Source organism: Lates calcarifer, linkage group LG12 (genome assembly GCF_001640805.2).
Source record: "Lates calcarifer isolate ASB-BC8 linkage group LG12, TLL_Latcal_v3, whole genome shotgun sequence".
Taxonomy (NCBI): domain Eukaryota; kingdom Metazoa; phylum Chordata; class Actinopteri; family Centropomidae; genus Lates; species Lates calcarifer.
Genome location: NC_066844.1, coordinates 11,312,235 through 11,332,877, shown reverse-complemented (window position 1 = coordinate 11,332,877; position 20,643 = coordinate 11,312,235). Strand labels below are relative to the sequence as shown.

The window sequence follows — 20,643 nt, the reverse complement described above, 5'->3', positions numbered from 1 at the left end:
CCGTTACAGAATGTGTATGTTACCCCTGTTTTAGGATTTTGGGGGCAGAGCTAAATTCAAATCTGCTCTGTCTTACTACACGCCTCATTTCAGCTCCGCCAGTCAGCTCCGAGTTTCTACAAAGTGAATGGACACGAAACACACAAGATGCAGTAAGAAGGAACACGGTAACTCTTTCAAGTTTTGTGGAAATATGATGTTGCTCAGTAGAAATAATGGATGCAATAGACTCCACTGATCCATACAGCCGACCAGCTCGCAGGACACAATGGATAGTCAGCACTCTGGCTTACCATTACGGACTGGACCGAGGAGTGGAGAACGAAATTATAGTTTTGGCCACCGGATTGGATCAGTATCTACAGGAGATTTTCCATCATATGGACTATCAAGGTGGAGGCAAAATCCCCGTCGAAGACTTTAACATCCTATGTGAAGTTTTGGGGCTGAACAAAGACTTGGAGGATACTGAATGCGCCGGTGTTTTAGACAATTTACCCAGCGAGCTCACCTTCAGACACTTCCACGCCAAACTGTGTGGATACTTCAGTACTAAGGCGGGGTGTCAGTATGAGAACGGCCGGCTGCTGGTCGGGAAAGACAGCGAGCATATAGAGACTCAGATCCGCTTGAGAAGCCCTTTGAAGCGGCGAGAGAAGCTGCTGTCTGTGGGTGTGAGCGGTGGCTCCTCTCCTTCGGAGGGACGGCACGCCTCCGGCTGTAGGATCGGCTCATGCACCAAGGAGTGCTATGAGGAGATAGTAGCACTGGAGGAAGCAGAGGATCGAATAACGAAACTCGGAAGATGAGAATGCAAGTTTGAGGGAGCTGATTGAGGACATGCGAGCCGCACTTCAGAGCAGTGATGCACGCTGTTTGGCCCTGCAGGTGAGACAATGCTAGTGTCGCATGAGTGGGAGGCGTACAAGGGGTATGAGGAGTATATTCTGATAAAATGAAGAGGGCTGAACTCACTCAACTTTTTAAAATGCAACAGTAATATCATTCAGTTGTATCATATACCCCCACAAAACATACACAGGCACAATAGCTGCCCCCCCAGTCTGAAGGGCCCAGAACAACAACTGCCACCAACAGCCAGAAGTTGTTAATAGTCTATAGTCTATACCTAAGCTATAAAACATTAGTGAGTGATTTACAACAAATCCTATAGCAACTACCTACAAGTTATAAACCCTTTGTAATTTCACTGTCTAACAAGGCCAAGAGCAAACATAGTCTGCAATTGGTAAAGCTTGTAAGTCATTAATAAAACGTTCCTCTGATAATCCATCAGCTCTGCTGTTGTAAATGTTCATAAATGGATTTTAGCCCATGTCTTTACGAGACCGCAAGTAGTCAACAGTCCACTTCAGGGGTGTTGAACAAAAGAACAAAGGACAAGGAAAGTGTCAATCTGGAGGTAAACACACCGTTACATGGATTTTTAACAACTTGGCAACTCATGGCTTATAGCTGGTTTTTAAAATTAGAAAATGATTTATTAATCATGAATAAGAGTATTTGTTACAACTTATAAACCCTTTAAAATATAAATGACTAACATTTCTGACTGCAGACCTGATGGCTTATTAGAAACTGAGGCAATTAATTACTCATTAACATTTTTCACAACATGGTGGCCTAAAAGTTGCTCTAATTAATACACTGTAAATGATGTATTTATAAAGCTGTTTGTTACAACTTATAAATTGCTAACACAAGGAGGTACCACTATAGCACCTGCTTAGCTATATGATCTAGTGCCCTCACGTCACCTGTTCATCTCCTCCTCAGGTAGGACTATGGAAAAGTCATTCCAAACATAAACCAGAGGAAGGCTGTTTTGTTGCTCAGCAGAAAAAAGCTGTTCAGAAAGGTATGAGCAATGGCAACTTGAAAAACAGCACCTACACCAACCTGAAGAGCCTGCAGAACATTATCCACGAGATAGAACTGCTGCAGAGCTCCAGAGACCGACAGGTCGAGGAAGCCATGCTGTGTAATCAGAGACTGGAGCAGGAATTGTGGAGCTCTAAGGAGACTGTAGCTGCTCTGGAAGACTGCAACCGAGCTCTGAAGATGGAACAGGTGGGCATGAGGAGGAAAGTGGAGGAGGCCAGACAGGCACTATTCAGCGGACTGGGTAAAGTGAAGGAACTGGAGGCTAAGGCCAGTCATGTGCCAGCGCTGCAGAGACACATCCTCCAGCTGGAATCAGAGCTCCTCTACTACAGGTAAAACTGTAGCTACATACATTGTTTATGCACTAGTATAATAAGACACATTGTTACAGCTCAGAATGCAAATATTTCAGGTCATTTGGATTGATGTGAAAAATTGCAGTACAGCGGCTATAATCTACATTAGACTGATAATTAAACTGATCTGCCTGTTAGTTTCACTTAAATAATTTAGCCTGTCATTGTGCTCACACTAGCAACCATTGATGAGAGGGGAAGCTACAGTGGTGGATGCTAGCAGCACTTAACTTAAAGATGTCTTGTGGAGTTTTCTTGTAATTCTCAACAAAACACATTGTGTATATCCATCACATTGAATACTGAATTGATTACATTCATGTCCTCTCGCTAGCAGCTTCTTTGCCTTTATTGGCAAATTGCTACATTTCTGTCGATGAGTAGAATACGTGTTCGTGCCCAGTACAAACAAAACAGGGGTCCATTCATTTAACCCTTGCTCCGTATTGCTAATAGAGGTCAAAAACTTCAGTATTTACCTTAAATGGTTTTACACTGATTGAAGGAATATGTTATATAGTTGTTATTCCTGAACATGGATTTACAACAACTTGTACAGTTGCATCAATCATCCACACCTGTTACCAATGTTCAGTTGGTATTTTTCATGAACGTAGCAAAGAAGCTGGCTAACTATGTAGGAAATTAACATCTTCATTTTTAATCCCTCTACAAAGCTGTTATTGGTTGGCAATTTCTCCAGCTGGTGGAAATAGCCTTCAGAGGGTACAATACCAGAACTATCTGGATCACACAGCCTAAACGTGAAGACTTAAGAATGCTTCAGAGAAATTGCTTGTTGGATCATTTTACAACCACCATTTTAGCAGCTGATTTGGGTTCAATGCACTACTTTTGAAACTTTCGGAAACCACCAATTCAACAATCATTCTCAGCTTTATGCAGCAGATGGACAGGTGTTTGGAGGTATGAAAGTTTGATCCTTTCTCTCAAGGTTTCTTTTTCATTTTCCCCACATTTGTATACAAATTTGATTAATGTAACATTGAGGAGAGTGTCCAAATGTCTACTCTTTCCAAACAACAAATAACAGAATTCTTGGAGAGAGACTGAGGAAGCAGTGACAGCAGGTTTTGAGTGTCATTGTCGAACTGGTATAAATGCTTTTGTTGTTAGACAAGGTCATGTCACGCAAGATCATGTCCTCTTTATTTTATCTGGAAGAAATGCAGTTTACAGACAGTAGACATCAACTGATCAGGAAAGTGAATCGATATGAAAATATATTTTTAAAAACAACAAAAAATGTACATTTTTTATTTTATTGGGGTGTTGCAAAAATCATTTCTAACGCCCTGCTGGAAAGTGAGACCAGCAACTGGCTGAGTCAGCTAGGCACCCACCCAGAGCCCACTTCTGCTCGAAGCTTCTTCCTGTTAAAACTGAGTTTTTTACTTGCAATTGTTGCCAAGTGGGAGAATGTTGGTTATCTGTAAATAATATTGCAAGGAGTATGGTCTACACCTGCTCTATATGAAATGTGCCCCTGAGATGACGTCTTTCATGATCTAATTGCTGCAATTTCAACACATTGTTTGCAACTGATTTTTTAATATTTCTTCCAATTTAAATTGGCAGCACATTTATGCATCAAGAGAAATACTTCACCAAGGTCATCGAGAGAGAGTTCAGAGACTAGTACTGTTTATACCTCTTCATTAGGTCCAATCAGTTGTCAAACCCTGAGAATGCCGGTTCATTATGTCATGAAAAGTTTTTGTTTTGGCAAGTAACTGCATAAGGGAGGCCTGTGTGGCTAGATGAACTATAATGGATTATAAATCCTCCTAGAATAAAATGACTCTGTTTACCTCTGGCTTCATGCTTGGAAAGCTCTGCTTTGCTATTTATGAAGCTTTGATGTGGTTTACTATTCCAATTTTCAGCCTTGTTATGTTTTAGTTTATTTAACAGGCAACGTGTGTGGCAGGTCGGTCCTGCCTGAGCTCCGCTACTGTTGGGAACTATTCATTTTGGTGGAAAGGGTGTAATTGGACTTTTAAAGTACAAAGCCATCGGTTTAATGTTTATCTCTGTGTCTGTTGTTCCTGCTCCAACCATGTAATCATTGTCTGCAGGTCTGGCTTTCTTAGATAGCAGATGTGTCTAAATGGTTGTAACATCTACATAACGCACAACCAGACTCATATGATTAAAGTCCTCACTGCTACCTTCTTTTAGGTGATTTTAAATTTTAAATGTAGCAGCCACAATACCCCTCCTTTAACCCTAAACTCCACTTATTTATGCAGACTGCGTTCCAAAGTCTTTTCACTGCCCTTCCATTGATATCCTAATGGCAAATAATTCACAAAACAAAGGCTCTGACTTGTCAAGAGAGAGCTCCATTGAGTGAGAATTTCAACAGACTGGCCATTCTCATCAATCTCCGCTCATTTCTTTCACACTGTGCCCAAATGAACAATGCCACATAGGCACCCCTGTCCTATGGATCTTAGCAACCAAGCTCCTATGTGTATTCTCACTGAAAACCTCAATGCTTGCTCAGTCACATCTCATCCAAGGAGACAGGAGAGACACAGAGAGTTTCCAGTTTAGGTGTTGTCTTTAACGATTTGAGTGAGATACAGAGCTTTTTTTGTTGTCCTTTACTTCTTTCTCCTCAAGAGTGTGACTTCAAGTTACTTTAAAATGAAGTCATTAGGCTTCCAACATGTCATCTCACTGTCAGACGTCTCAGATCTTCATATGATATGTGGTGGCTTTAGGGATCAGAATCAGAATCAGAATCAGACTTTATTGCCAAGGTAAGTTTGCACATACAAGGAATATTGTCTTGGTATGTCAGTGCTAAAGAACAGTGAAGAGCAAAAAGCAAAAACTATTTTTACAAGGAACATATATATATATATATACACAAGGAACATAAATATACATTAAAATGTAAAGTGTAGAGTGCAAAGGTTTGATAGTGGCAGTGATTGTCCAGAGAGATGTGCATTAATATAACGCATAGGTGTGTGTATAACAGTACTGTAACGTGTAGTGGAGGGTGGGGGGATTATAGTCTGTGACAGTCTGTGTGTGTGTGTGTGTGTTGTGTTGTGGTGGTGGTGGTGGTGGTGGGGATCTTGTTGAGGAGCCCAATTGCCGAGGGAAAGAAACTGTTCTTGTGGCGTGAGGTCTTGGTTTTGATGGACCGCAACCTCCTGCCAGAAGGGAGTGTCCTGAAGAGCTTGTGACCAGGATGGGAGGGATCGGCCATGATCTTTCCTGCCCCCATCGGGGTCCTGGAGGTGTACAGGCCCTGGAGAGAAGGCAAGTTACAGCAAGTTACAGATGACACCTCTGTCCTTGGCAGTAGCAGCAGTGTACCAGATGGTGATGGACGAGGTGAGGATGGACTCAATGATGGAGGTATAGAAGTGCACCATCATTGTCCTTGGCAGGTTGAACTTCTTCAACTGCCGCAGGAAGTACATCCTCTGCTGGGCCTTCTTGATCAGGGAGCTGATCTTTAGCTCCCACTTGAGGTCCTGGGTGATGTTGGTCCACAGGAACCGGAAGGACTCCACAGTTCTGACTGGGGAATCACACAGGATGATGGGGGAGGGTGAAGCTGTGTTCTTCCTGAAGTCTCCTCATTAAGCTAAAGGTTGTTTTCACTGCACAACATGACCAGCTGGTCAATCTCCCTCCTGTAGGCGGACTCATCCTCCCCAGAGATGAGCCCAATGAGGGTGGTGTCGTCAGCAAACTTCAGGAGTTTGAGAGAACACAGCCTTGTGGGGAGCCGGAGAGTCAGAGATGTGTTTTCCCAGCTTCACATGCTGCCTTCTGTCCAACAGGAAGTCTGTGATCCACCTGCAGATGGAGTCAGGCACGCTCAGCTGGGAGAGCTTGTCCTGTAGCAGTGCTGGAATGATGGTGTTAAAGGTGGAACTGAAGTCCACAAACAGGATCCTGGCGTAGGTTCCTGGGGAGTCCAGGTGCTGCAGGATGAAGTGGAGAGCCATGTTGATGGCATCGTCTACAGACCTGTTGGATCTGTAGGCAAAGTGCACGGGGTCAGTGACGGATTTGAGGTGGGACAGCACAAGGCGCTCAAAAGACCATTACCACAGAGGTCAGGGTGTAGTCATTAAGTCCTGTGATCCTTGGTTTTTTGGGTACAGGGATGATGGTGGAGGCCTTGAAGCAGGCTGGCACATGGCATGTCTCCAGTGAGGTGTTAAAGATGACCGTGAACACTGGAGACAGCTGACTGAGTCTGGCCCGGCTGCCTTGCAGGGGTTCTGTCTCTTAAAGAGTCTGTTGATGTCTCTCTCCAGGATGGAGAAAGATGTGTCTAGGGTCTGGTCTCTAGGGGTCTGTTGAAATGACTGACTGTAACTTTATCCCTGTGGCTTATTTCTGAACTGCTGTGACGAGTAACAAGATTAAATGGGATGCTGCTGGATCTCAGTGGTAATAAACATGGAGACAGACAGTCAGTCTTCTGCATTCATATGATGTTGCAAGCACAGTAAATCCTCCAATCTAAATGACCATGTAGGTCGTTCACCCCTACCCTTTGATTCCACACATTAGGATCGTCTCCCGAAATAGTGCCCCCTACAGCACCAAGTGTAGTGGAATTCATAGTCACGATTACAATTATGAACATGGCAGAGTGTACTATCGGCCGCATATGTCTCTTTTGTCAGTTTCAAACAGGAAATGAACAGCAATCTCCTGTGTCAGAGTTGTCTTTTATCAACCTATCCATTCAGCTTGAACTTCTCCCAACATGGACACTCTATATACGTCATCTAATGTCCTTCGTTCCTCTCATACTATGGCCACTGGAGGTTGCCTAAGAATAAAATGCAACAATAGGTCATAACAAACTGCTTGCACAGAGAGGGTTCCTAGAAAATGGGCTACTTTTGAAGTGTTGCCATGGGCAACAGAATTTTTGTATGCTGTGTTTGGGTAGAACTATTTTCCTTGCTTTTCATGAATAATATATAAAATTCTATGTTTTTAATGAATAATTTATTTATAGCCCAAATACTACCACACTCACTCCAGATCAGCACGTACACCCATCAACACACCATCTCCCACATACATACATATATACAATGTGCTGCAATGCCCCACCGCCCAATGTCCGCCTCTCAAGCCCAACTTTGCTTGTTAGTGAACTTGTATTATGTTTTGGCAGTTTCTGGGTCTGGGCTATTTTTTGGGCAGGCTTTTATTGGCCATTGTACTGGTTTTGTCATACAGATCGGACAACCCTGTGCACTAATGACCTGCAGGAGCATTTTCTAGGGGAGAGTAGTCTCCAAAAACACTTAGTTAGAGTTAGGGCTGAATGATTTTGGGAAAAAAATCTAATTGCAATTTTTCTGACAGATATCGTGATTGTGATTTGATTTGCGATATAATTTTGAACGTCAAGCTTCAGTCCAGGATTCACTATATACATGTAAAACACGTGATGGAACATTACCATTTAAAAGATCATTGAAATATTAACTGCTCTGTCTACTAATCCAAGGATGAGAATGAAAATATTTGAATCCAAAATGTATTTATTCTAACGATAAATGGTATACAAACATACACATAATGAAACATAGAACAATTCTGACAAAACAAACAGTAGCACTATGTTTGCTTGCCTTTTGTGCAGTAACTTTACATCCGTTATACTGCTGCCTGTGGTAATTTTTCAAATGCTGATACACTGAGGGGGACTGACAGGCACACAGAAAGCCAGTAGAGACAGACACAGCCGATAAAAACTCTACAGGAAAATACAAATACAAACCTTAAAAACTTAATGTTAGTTACTTAGGTTAGTTAATTCTACCATTTTCTCTCATTTTCTCTTCTATATGTATTTTGCAACTTTATTATATAATATATATAATAATTTTCCCGCAGCAGGCGCCACTCCAAAATATGTGTAGCAGAAACACTGCAGACAAATTTGGCGTCCTGGTCATAGCTCAGTTATCTTTCTTGCCGGCCTGTTGACACTGTCAGCCTCTTTTAACTCATCATGTCACCGGTAGTTTCAGCTTTAGCTGTGTCCGTTTTCGTGACTAGCATACAGCTCTCACCTGACACCGGAGCAAAGAGAGTCAGAGCAACTCACACTGCCTGCATCGCGCTGTCGCTCTACCCTCTGTTTTCATCAAGTATCTAAGTCTACTGTTTGATTTGTTGTTTGGTCATTTTAAGACCAGATCTTTTTGTAAAGTTTATAGTCTGTCGCTCTGTTGCTCCTGCAGTGCTCTGTGTGAGAGGCAGCTAAAAAAGTGTAACGGCGCGTGTACTGACTGGCTGTTGTAAAAATAATCGCAGTCTCAGTTTGCAAATCACATTAGTTTAAATCGCGACTGTGGTTCAGTTTCAATAAATCGTTCAGCCCTAGTTAGAGTCCTAACCCCAACAGTATTATCACTCATTATCACATCATAATATACTGGGTGAAGTAAACCATCTTGATATGGATCCTTTTGATTTTTATAGAACATAGCCTACATAGTAAGCAGGACCTACACTGTAAAAACCATCTTATCAGTACTCCCTTGGGGCAAGCTGCTGTATGTAACAGAGAGACCTCTTTTCTAAATTACCACTGCACTACAATTTCTTGTCAGACCACATATATGACAATACCAATCCAATAAGCTAATACTGTACAGGTCAATATATTGACCTGGCTGATTTCTCGGTCTATTTTTAGTATTGTAAATGTGAAGCTACAGCCAACTGCCAGTCAACTTATCTTAACAGTGGAAATAGTTAGCCTGGCTCTTTCCAAATGTAGTCCTTCTGTAGCACCTCTAAAGTTCACAAAGAAACACTTTATATATTGTTCAGTGTGTAAAAACAAGAAATTGGGATTTTATGTGTTGATTAGTAAACTTAGGTTAGCTGTTATCCCATTTCCAGTCTTTGTGCTGAGCAAAAATAACTGACTGTAGCTTCATATTTACTGTATGTACACGAGAGTGACTCAAATCAGTCACTGAAGTCGCAACAAGAACTCAATTAAAATTTTTCCTGACACCTGGAACTGTTCCTGCAACATGTGATTTGCATCTTGATTTCCTTTGCTTGTTTTAGATATTTATTTATTTTCATCATTTGTTGATACACATTTTTAAATCCTCTGTCAGTGTTCCATCAACATCCCAGAAGTCAGTTTCAAAGTGTGGTCATCAGTATGAAACTTGTGATGATGATGTGTGGGTGTTGTTGCATAAAATTCTGAGATTTCTTTGGATTGAAATGTGAGAACAAAGCAGAGGCTGAGACCCAGATGGCAGCCACGCCTTCAAGAGGAGTTGATTAGTAGAGGAAAGTTTTTGTGTAATTGCGATGGTCTAAAACTGTCACTTTTAGCTCTGTTTTACAAAAAAACAGAACTAAAATGTTCAAAGGGTAAAAGGAAGTCTAAATCAGTCACTGTAGCCCTTAGAGCTCTGTGGATCAGAGGGATTAGACAATAAAAAGCACAGCAAGAGGAACAAAAAGAAATTAGGGGGAGGAAAACATACCATCTGGAGGAAGAAGCAAACACTCAACAGTTTGTTCATGAAATGACATTCGTGTTTTGCATGACCCACAACAGCTGAATGGCTTCATTCAGCTTTTCATGTTCTTTTTTACCTCCAAAGGAAACATATAGAGTGGAGATACAATCACTCATTAAAATGAACTTTGGTCATCTTTTATCCAGAACTTCTTCAGTTTTATTATCCTCTTGATATCAGGTGTCCAAGTTTATACAGTCCAGGGATTTCTGGAGAACATACCTAGGCACATGTGTCCTAAGTGTGCAGTTTTAAACTTTCCATTTTAACTGCACACATGCAGACTTCTTCCCTGAATGCCTCTAACCCCTGGCCCTCTGAAGGCAGGCCTCGGGGGAGGCATAATCTCCCAGCCTTTTCATGCTCTCTGCATGGCGCCTGAGAGGAGGGTCTACCAGACCATTTATCTACCTCCACAAAAGAGCTGCAGCATTGTGTGGAGCAGGTGCTGCCACGACATTCCTACCCCTTAAATAATGTCGAAAGGACACACTTGTGGGATGTGTGGGACCTGTGGCATTCTGTTGCTGCTGCTTTACTGTTGTTCTTGAACAGCCTTCAAAAATTCACACTGCCAAGTGGGCTCATTTTCACATTGAACGACTGCCCTGCTCTCCCTCTTTCTGGTTTGGAGGTATGCTGACATCAGCAGAAATACATCACACAAAAAATGTCTTATAAACTTATACCACCCACCCTTGTTGTACTTCTCTCCCTGTATAGTTCCCTCTACTTTTAATACCCTCATTTGTTTAACTCAGGGGGTTTCTTTGCACTTTTACACTTGCTGAGGAAAGCATAACCACAGGCATTGGTTTTTGGATTACGTCCTCACCTACTGCTACACAGTGATCACATCCCTGAAGCTGTTTTATTTGTATCCCAGAAATCACCTCATTGTGTGAGTATGACCTGAGAGAACTTGATTAATAACTGTCAGCTATGTAACATGACCTTTTACCTGTCTCCGTCATGCTGCAGGCACCAACAAGCACTGAACTTTGAGTTCAAGCTCAAGTTTACAGCGTCCCTCATTCTAAACCTCTGCACAGAAAGGATACTGTCATTGACTGATGACACTGAAAGAGGAAACTGCTCTTTGGGGAGTGGAGGGGGGGAGCAGTGATGGAGGATATGTTGATGGAAAGTTCACTTCAGTGCCGCACTGTGATAAACACAGGGAGGACTCAGAGTGTCCTTGTTGTAACAACAAACAGCTGGAGTACCCCCACAGGCCTAAGGAACATCTTTAGACTTAATAGAGCAGAATACAGGATCCTATTAATTAGAAATGCCCTGATGTAGTACAACAGAGCTTCATGTATAATTTTGCTCCTACATGTGTGCCTTCAGGAATGTAGTAAGCATTACGTGTAATAATAACGTGGATGTGGCTTGGGAGGTAGAGTGGGTCGCCCACTAATCGGAGGGTCAGTGGTTTGATCCCCAGCTCCTCCAGTCCACGTGCCGAAGTACCCTTGGACAAGACATTGAAGCCTCCAATGTGTCATTGGTGTGCAAATGAATGTATATGTATACATATGTATATGTGTAGAACAAATGTGTGGATGGTTGAATGTGACCTGTAGTTTAAAAGTGCTTTGAGTGGTCGATATGACTAGATGCAAGTGCAGTTCATTTACAAGTGCATTTTCTCTGCCAAGAGCTTAAATGTCAAGCCAATTATGTATTAATCTAATGATAAGATGGCTTTTTCCTTCATCCATCCATCCATTATCTACACTACTTATTCTTTTTAAGGGTTGTGGGGGGCTGGAGCCAGTCCCAGTTGATAATGGGAAAATGGTGGGGTACACCCTGGACGGATCGTCAGTCCATCACAGGGCTGAGATACAGAGACAAACAGCCATTCACACTTACAGGCAATTTAGAGTCACCAGCAGTACCTGGGGAGAACACATGCAGGCATGGGGAGAACATGCAAACACAGAAGATCCCCAGGCAAACTGGCGTTTAAAACCCAGAACCTTCTTGCTTTGAGGCAACAGTACTAACTACTGCACCACCATGCTGCCCCTTTTCGTTGATTGCTTAGAATATTGTAATATACAGTCACAGAGACAGTGTACTTGAATTTCACTGTATAAATATTCAGTTCAGACTGATTTTATTCTGAAAGTCTTTGCTTCTTCCAAGTCTCAGTTTAATTTTGACTAGAGAAAAGCCAAGAGGTGCTGCTGATACAGGACTCTGATAAAAAAAAGAAAAAAAACTATCAAAACTAACTAACTAACAAAAAAAAAACAAACAAAAAAAAAACAGACAGTTCAGGATGTTTTAAACTGATTATTTATCTGCTCCTCTTGTTTTGTACTTCCTCAAAAGGTAGAAGGTCTGTTTCAATTTTCAGCAAAATTTGTAGGGCAAATACTGCCTTGAGGCTCTATAGCTGCTTCATCACCTTTATCACCAGCACAGAAAGCTAAATGTTCTTGAAGTTGTAATCTTTAAAGCAACACTAATCCATTTCCATTTCTAATCCATTTCTGACATATTCACATTATAATGTTTTTATGGCTAATGTGCCAGCAAAGAAATTCCTATAGTCCAGCAAACATAGAGCAACATTATAATTAATTCAAAACCCACTGTACATGTAAATGCAGTGTTCATTCTCCTTTTTGGCTTAGTTTTGTCTCCACAAACAACTAAGAAAAATATTGGGTCTTTCACTTTTTTCTCTGAAAATAACTGCCTCTCTGTTGCTGCAAATTTTCAAGAGAGCTGTAACGTAACCACCACGTGACCATTATCCTTCAAATGTGTCACAAAACCAAAACAATAAGCTAAAAAAAGGCTAAAAAGCTTGCAGCAACAGTAGCATTCGTTTTACATTTTTTGTCCACTGATGAATGTAAGTATTCACTAAGTATATTGTAAGTATATTCTAGTATTCACTCTCCCTCTGGCTTTGTTTGGTCTCTGCAAACTCCGTAGAGGAAATATGTTGCGTCTTTATGTGACACTATCTAGCTGCTTACTTTATGTAGCTGCAATTTGGTGCTGGGTAGGCAGTTTACATTGCGTTTATCAGAGCTTTTTCATTGGAAACACTGCCCGGTGCTTCTGGAAACATAGTTAATGACTAAACCAACACAGTAAAGTTCCATGGCGATTAGCTGAAATGCGCACAAACACTCCACAGAGCTGAAGTAAACTGTGTTGAGTAGCTGAGTAGTAATTCTCACTGGGTTCATAACTAGGAGCGACAATTTCAAATTACACATAGGCTAGTAACTTGAGCCATTTTTAATATGGAGATGTTATAATTAGTTAAAACTGGCTTTTATCACTCACTAAAATGTAACAACTATGTTTACACCCATTACACTTGTTACACTTTGAAGCCTGCAATTCAACTTTCAGTTCAAATATCAGTAAATTGATATTTTCATTTTGGCCAGTCAAACAAAATGCTGATGAAATTTTGTCCATGTCTTCTGCATCCCACAATGTGACCACTATCCAGGATGTCTGTCTGGACCACCTTCAGGTTTCTCTGCCCATGCAGTCGGAATTCACATACTCAGCACTACTACCCAACACTTAAGTGTAGCTCATCACTGTCAAACTATGTAATGGGAAACCCTCTTGACAGTGTAAACTCAACCATAGTCAAAAACAAATTAGAACTAGTTTTTGTGTGATCATTTTGAGGTAATTAATTTTACTAATCTCAAAACTGAGGGTTTTTGGAGTCTTTTTTGTGTTTATTTCTCAAGACACAAAGCCATATTTTGTTTAACCTTTTATGCATTTTGAACGCCTGAATAGGAAACTGTGGCCTTGCTGCAGTATTTGCTGGACACAGGCTGCTGCCTCTTTCCAGCCACTGTCAATTAAAGTGCAATTAGTCACACCAAAAGCTGCATTTTAAAAGCCCTCCACCAGTTCATTCCACAGTCCAAGCATTTCCACAGCAACCAGAAAACTTTTGTGTGTGTTCACGTCCATTCAACAGTTCTATGTTGGTCCAATTCCAGCTGCTGGTCATCATGAACTAACTCCAACTTTCTCCCACCATGGCCCCTACTAACTTAAACATGACTCTGATTGATTGCCTGAAATCATGCTGCAATTACTGATTCTCTGCAAGGTTAGTCATTTCTCCCCAGTTTTGCACATAGCAATACAAAGTAGTACACAGATGCAGAGCATAATGTTGTCTTACAGCATAGTCTACCTCGTGCCAACAGGATATAAGCATGAGGACTCTGTGACTTTTTTTTCACTCTTTTCAGAGAGTCAGACTGTTGAAAACTGTTTTGAGATTTTCTCTTTTTTTCTTCAGCAAGACATCATCATCTGGAAACACTTACTCTGTGATTTACGAAGGCCCCCTATCGGATTTCCCCCAACACAAAAGAGCAGACAGCAGGAGAAACCTAGAAAATTCAAGCCATTACAGAACGACTGATCTGCACAAAGTGCAGTCTCAGTCTTTTTTAGGTATAAAGGTTTGAATGTGTTAATGACATACAAAAAAACCACAATATATAGACTAAATGTTACATATATTTTCATCTGCAGGTGAAAAGACAGAGCTTAGAAGACCATGTTCATGTATTCTTTAAAAAAAATGCTGCAGTTTTGTTCCATCCAGTGTGTTTTTACCCCCTGTTTTTAACTCCTCCACACTAATAGGGCCTTTCCACCATTGACCCACTTTACTGTAAAATGCCTTAAAGATACAATGTCTGGCTTCAATTACTCCACCCAGATTTGGCATACAACATCACAGGCCTCTATAAAATTATCATGGCGGTTGTAGATGTAGCTTAATACATACTGCCTTGTGTTACTTGATATGTTCTCTTTGATGTTGGAAATTGGTTTGGACTGAACTTTTCTCATCTGTGCAAATTTGAAGAGCAGTTTCAGCCCCTTAGTCACTGTCAGATATATGTACAGAGAGATTCACAGCAGCACAGATGAAGTCATGTGTTGACAGAAAACCTGCAGTCAAACAGCTATATTGAACTGGCATTGCTCCTTTTCAGGTCAGAGGTGTCAAAACTACAACTCCCATGCAATACCAGGACAGAACAACAACCGAGTGCTGGTAGCAGGCCGGGCCAGAGATGCTGCTTGGATGGTCAACACGACCGCTGTTCCCCAACAGGGCGTGCTGTGACTACCCCAGACAAAAGTAAGATTGTTTTTTCCTAAAGATTCTCTTTGCTGCATAGAGGGAATTATTAGAAAATTAATGATTTTTAAAAAATATATATTTACTGTACGGGATTTATCAAATAAGAACCAATGTACTTTATCAAGAAAAACTTTTTAGTCAGATGTTGAGTTGCTCATCAACTGTTGCATCCAGGCTTTGATCTGAATAGACTTATGGTCACTGCTGTGATAATGATGATTATATTCATGATGATGGTCTAGTGGAGGAGCAGCTGTTTCGTTCAGTGGAGGGCCAGGCAGCTTCTGACGAGGAAGAGGACAAGTGGACTGGAGATCAACAGAGGCAGGTGGATGAGGTGAAGAGGATCTTGACCAGGTTGTCCTGCTGTGGGGAAAGGTATTACAATTCTGTATCATCACTATATTTTGAAACAGGGCACCAGTAAACAGCAAGCTAGTGATACTATTTGATACAATTTTGTTGTGTGCCTTAATTTGCGGTGTATATTATAAGATAGCTGGGACACTGTCATTTCAAATATATTTTGCGCAATGAAAAAAGATCAAGTATGTAACAAATAATTTTTTGAATGTCAGTCTTTCTTGCCACTTGGAGGCAGAAGAATTCCAAGAGCAAGCTAATGTTGTTATGGATAATATTAAACACCAATAAGAGTAAAGTTACACCATAGAAGAACTGAGGCACAGTGGCAGTTTTCCCAGGTTCTCAGACAATTGACAATATTCAATGAGACTGTAATAAGAGAACAAAGTAAAGGTTGGGACATAGAAGCGTTTGCTGTCAGCAGATATAAACCTTCCTTAAACGATGGTTTAAAAGCCTTCAAAGAACTGAAGTTTTTTGCATGTTGTGAGCACTTTTTGTTAATTTATGTTGTTGTTGTTAAGTCTCACAAGCTGTGTAGATCTGTGACTACATCAGCCTAATTTATATACCTGAGCAGTCAGCCTGCACACCTGGTGTTTATCTGCTGATGTTTCCTTGTCACCTCTGCCTGATCCCTCTGTGGAAAAATAAACCTATTTACACATCTAGCAGTCACACAGCAACGGTAGTGTTCATTAGGAATCCTGTCTCTGGCCATTCATTATTCATTCTCCTTTTAGTTCAGTTTGGTTTTCACCAGCACATGGATGTTTGGCTTTCTTCACCAGTTAGCCTGACATAGTTGCTATGTCTGTGTGCTGTACAGCGGGTTTGTCAGACCTTATTTTGCAAAAGTGAGAAAGACAACAGTTGTCTTCTGCCACTGAAAACAAGGTTAATGAAAGCGAACCACACAGTAAATGATCATTTATGGTATTTATATGTTTACGTCCAAAGGATTAACAACATGTTCCAAAACACACTTTGAAACATCTTAAACATCTAAGAGTAAAGTAAAGCAACAAACTAACAACCACTCTGGCTTGCACTAAGGTGATAGAATGTAGCCATGTATTACAGAATTTGAAAAAGAACCCACAACCCACTGCCAGTGTGTTGTTGCTCAGATATGACTTGTCCTGAGTCAAATCTGATCCAGCTACTATGGTCTCTGAACCTGACTTTTGTCCTCTGATATGTGTTCTTGACCAGGTGCGATGACAAGGCATTCAAGAAACTGGTGTCCAGGTTTGGGAGTTCAAGGAGCGAGGAGAGCTGCAGTGCTGTGGTGCAGCTCCTGGAGAGAGTGACCAGGTTACATAAGCAGCTGGAGCTGAGGGAGAGCCTGGCAGAGATAGACATGGACCAGGTACAAACCACCACTGACTTCCATCACACTAGGGTGGGCTGCTGCACTAATGTCTGCCCTGTTTGGTTAGATACATTTGCACTAACTGTTCTCTTTGCCTTGCTTTACATCATAAGGCATTCTGCGGTTGTGTGTATAGTGTTAAACTATATTAGAGAGGACTGGTGAACATTGTTATTAAAGTGGAGGGCTTCAAAAGCAAAACCACAGCTAGTGGCATGATCTTACAGCTTCCACCTAACCAAGCCACCAGCAATGGCTGCAGAGCCTCCCCCTACATATGTGTGTGTGTGTTTGCAGCTGTGTCTCGCTGGAGCTGACCACAGAAACACTCCCTCTTGTTCTGCCTGACACTAAAGAATATCATAAATTAAAGCTCTCTTGTTACAGTCGAGTAGTATTTTCACAACACAGGAAGACCAGCCGAAGGGGAACCATGATGTAATGTGTTCCCAGAACGTCTCAGCACTCAGAGAGGAAAAGTTAAAACTAAACAAAGTCCTGACTGTGAGGCTTTGTTTATGTGCAGGATGTGTGGGGTGAGACCTTTGTCCCTCAATGTGCTATGACGCAAAGGTGCACTGCAGGGATTTCCAACATTTTTAGCAGGCAAACCTACAAATTACGGGCTGAAAACCCACTCTATGACCCCATAATTTGTCATAAATTTACACTGGGTATATTTATATTGTGTAAAGATATTTATCAGGCCCACAGGGCAAAAAAAAATTTACATTTCCAAGAGTGACATATCCACCTGTTCTTTCAAGGTCATCAGTTGTATTCAGCTCAAGAGTATATCTCAACTCTCTTGGTGGAATTCTATATTTTACTTATTTTCAACAACATGATCCTATCTGCAAGTATTGTGTGTGTGTGTGTAACCAAAGGCCGATATATCCTATGGCTCTTTGCCATAGAACTTATTCCACAGCTGAATGAAATGACAGCTGTACTAAAGAAATGCACAATCTCCTCACATCCTTGTGTGTGTGTGTGTGTGTGTGTGTGTGTGTGTGTGTGTGTGTGTGTGTGTGTACAGATACAAGTTCTACATACAGTACATCCTCTATAAATGGTCAATTCCTTGACAGTGTCTCTTACTGATGTTTATGTAACATGAGCCATAGTATCAGACCTGGTCTTACGCTAGGCAGGAGGAGGTTACTGTCCTTTACCTGGACTGGCTTGTGTTTCAGATGAAGGATTCTTTGGTCCAGGAACTACAGCAGAAGGCAGAGGAGACTGAGCTACTTCAGATGGAGCTGCAAATGTTGGAGACAGAGAGGGTTCGTCTGTCACTGGTGGAGGAGAAGCTTGTGGACATTCTGCAGCTCCTCCAGCAGCTCAGAGACCTGGTTAGTCACAGTTTCAGGGTTGAGTCTTAAGAAGTCAGTTCTGATAGTATTATTGAAGTGAAGCTAACAGCCAAGTTTCTGTGATATTCAGCATATTTTACCATTTTAACAATATGTTCGGACCGAACATATTGTTCTGATTTTTAGCACAGTGAAGAATCTTGTAAACAGCAGTTAGACGATCATGTGAACTAAAACTCTGCTGAAACTCAAAGTAATGAAAATCATTTTGCAGTGTTGGCAGCCGAATAAAACCCACCCACACTGCACTGAAGTGATTTTTCTGGTCAGCCATCAGAAAGAAAAACAGATTGAAAGTATTCACGAGCATTGTTCAAGGACAAACCTCCATTTAGACATTGACTTATTTATGCTCTAAAATTAAAAGTAAATTTTGACCTGTTGAATCAGCAAGCAGATGTCTTACCCACCATAGGGATAACATGGCTTTTTGGCCATTCTTTTGTAACTTAACCCTAACAGTGGGAGACTGATTATAGATCTGAGAACAAATTAATTTCATTTAATGAAAATGCTGAGCAGAGTCAGACTGTCTGTTCAAGTGCAACTGCCTGACAGCCATCTGAGAATAGCTCTCTCTTTCAGAATGTCTCGCGGAGGTCTCTTGGGAAAATCTTGCTCAGCACTTTGGAGTCTTGCAGTGACCCACAACACGGTTAGTAGAGCACACATGCCCAGTAAAATCTATACACATCCTGTGAAATGTGATAATGAAAACTTACAGTTACTCAGGACAGCGAATTAAATGAAGTTCTAATCAGGTCTTGTAACGTGATTCTCACAGCGGTCACATCTGTTCTGTTTTTGCACAGGGAAAGCCCACATTCTGGAGGTGCTCAACGCTCTCTATCATGAACTGGCTGCCTGTGAGATTCTGACCACTGGTGGACCTCTGGAGCGGACACAGAGTCAACAGTCTCTGAATGCCCTCATCATCTCCTGTTAAATAAGACTGCCCCCTGCTGGGCCAATGGTGTTACAACAGCCTTTCAAGAGTACACTTGAAGCTGTATCAGTGGTCAAAAAACAGGCTGATTGATGTGTATAGTGTATTATATTGTAGCTTTATACTCTTCAGACCCTATCATCTATAAAGGAATGTTATTCTAGATTGTTAAGTATTGTAGTGAAGGGCTTTGATACATAAATTAAATTCTTGCTTAAACATGTTTTTAAGAGCTTTTATTGCACATAACTCTTTCATGGTCCATATTGATTTTTTTTTTCCACAACAGAGGTCTTAATGTGAAAATGTAGAGATAAGTATAAGGGCATGAAGTAGTCTGTGAAATGTATCAACCTCTGCTTGGACTTACAACATGCCTGATAAAACTTAAAGGATTTTTGACCAAATTTTGAGAAAACAGTGTACTTTTGACCCTTGGGATGCCTCAGTGCACCATTAATGTATGCATTATCGAAGCCCGCAGAAGTTTGTCCTGCATAGGGCAGCCTCCAGCCTACACAAGTGCAACAACTCTCTTACACTATTAAATGCAGTGTCTAAGTTAACCTGTGGTTACTGCTTCATAACTGTTTGTCAATATAATACAACAGATATATTTTTTATTAAATGCTCTTTTTGAAACACAAACCTTGTTAATATGAGTTGGATCAGCTGAATTGTCATTGTTGTCTTGAATGGGAGCCTTCGATACAAAACCACTCATGCCATTAAAGTCTTTGAATTATGTAGTCCGGATCACTGTGATTTATTTTTTTGTCTATATATGTATGTCTTTGAAAATGAACTGTTTAACTCCCACTGCTGAGTCAAATTACTTCCTCTTCTATTTAGCAGGCATAAAAAGCAACCAGGGAATGAGAACCTTAGGCAGTATATTGCACCAAGATGACACTTTTAACTGTTAGATCAATTTCCAGTCCTATTGAGTGCTAAGAGTACAAAAATATTATCAAAATGTATGTACCAAAAGTTAAACTACACATGCATGCATCTATTTTTAGAAAATTTTACAAGATGATTTTGTGTAATGTATATAGTATACAGTCGCAATAAGTATAAAATGATAATGTTTGATAATAGTCAAGTAATAACCACAGTTCTTAACCCTTTCACAGTGGACAGCTATTAAAGAGCTTGTATATACATGGGTTTTGATGGTAGAATATCTTGCCAATCCTTCTGTAGAAAGAGACTCCAGCAGGTAAAAATATTGGTAACATCAAGTAACATTTAAGGAATGATAGCATTGTGAAAATTTCCAAATATTGATTTTATATTAGGAGGAAATTACGATTAATCATCCATCCACTAGATTGGACATCATGCATCACTGGCTATATTCCAACTACATGTCATATTACTGTGACAAGATAAGATAAGATAATCCTTTATTAGTAAATTTAAATTGCTCCAGCAGCAGCAGGGATTGTAAAAAATAGAAAAAGGCATAAATACAAGTAAAATACTAAACAAGTTATAAACAAGACAATATTATAAAAATATAAACAAAAGAACAATATATAAAGCAATGTATACATAGAAACA

The 20,643-nt window shown here is 40.7% G+C and overlaps 1 protein-coding gene across 1 annotated transcript; it reads left to right on the top strand.

Annotated features, from left to right (window-relative positions):
- The first annotated feature begins 66 nt into the window (after window positions 1–66).
- Window positions 67–19,826, top strand: efcc1 (EF-hand and coiled-coil domain containing 1). Its single transcript, XM_018667622.2, is given in 9 exon segments — window positions 67–800; window positions 802–888; window positions 1,798–2,237; window positions 14,863–15,011; window positions 15,257–15,392; window positions 16,596–16,752; window positions 17,952–18,110; window positions 18,717–18,786; window positions 18,944–19,826. Coding segments are annotated over 9 exon segments (1,917 nt in total). The 5' UTR covers window positions 67–215; the 3' UTR covers window positions 19,078–19,826.
- Window positions 19,827–20,643: the final 817 nt, after the last annotated feature.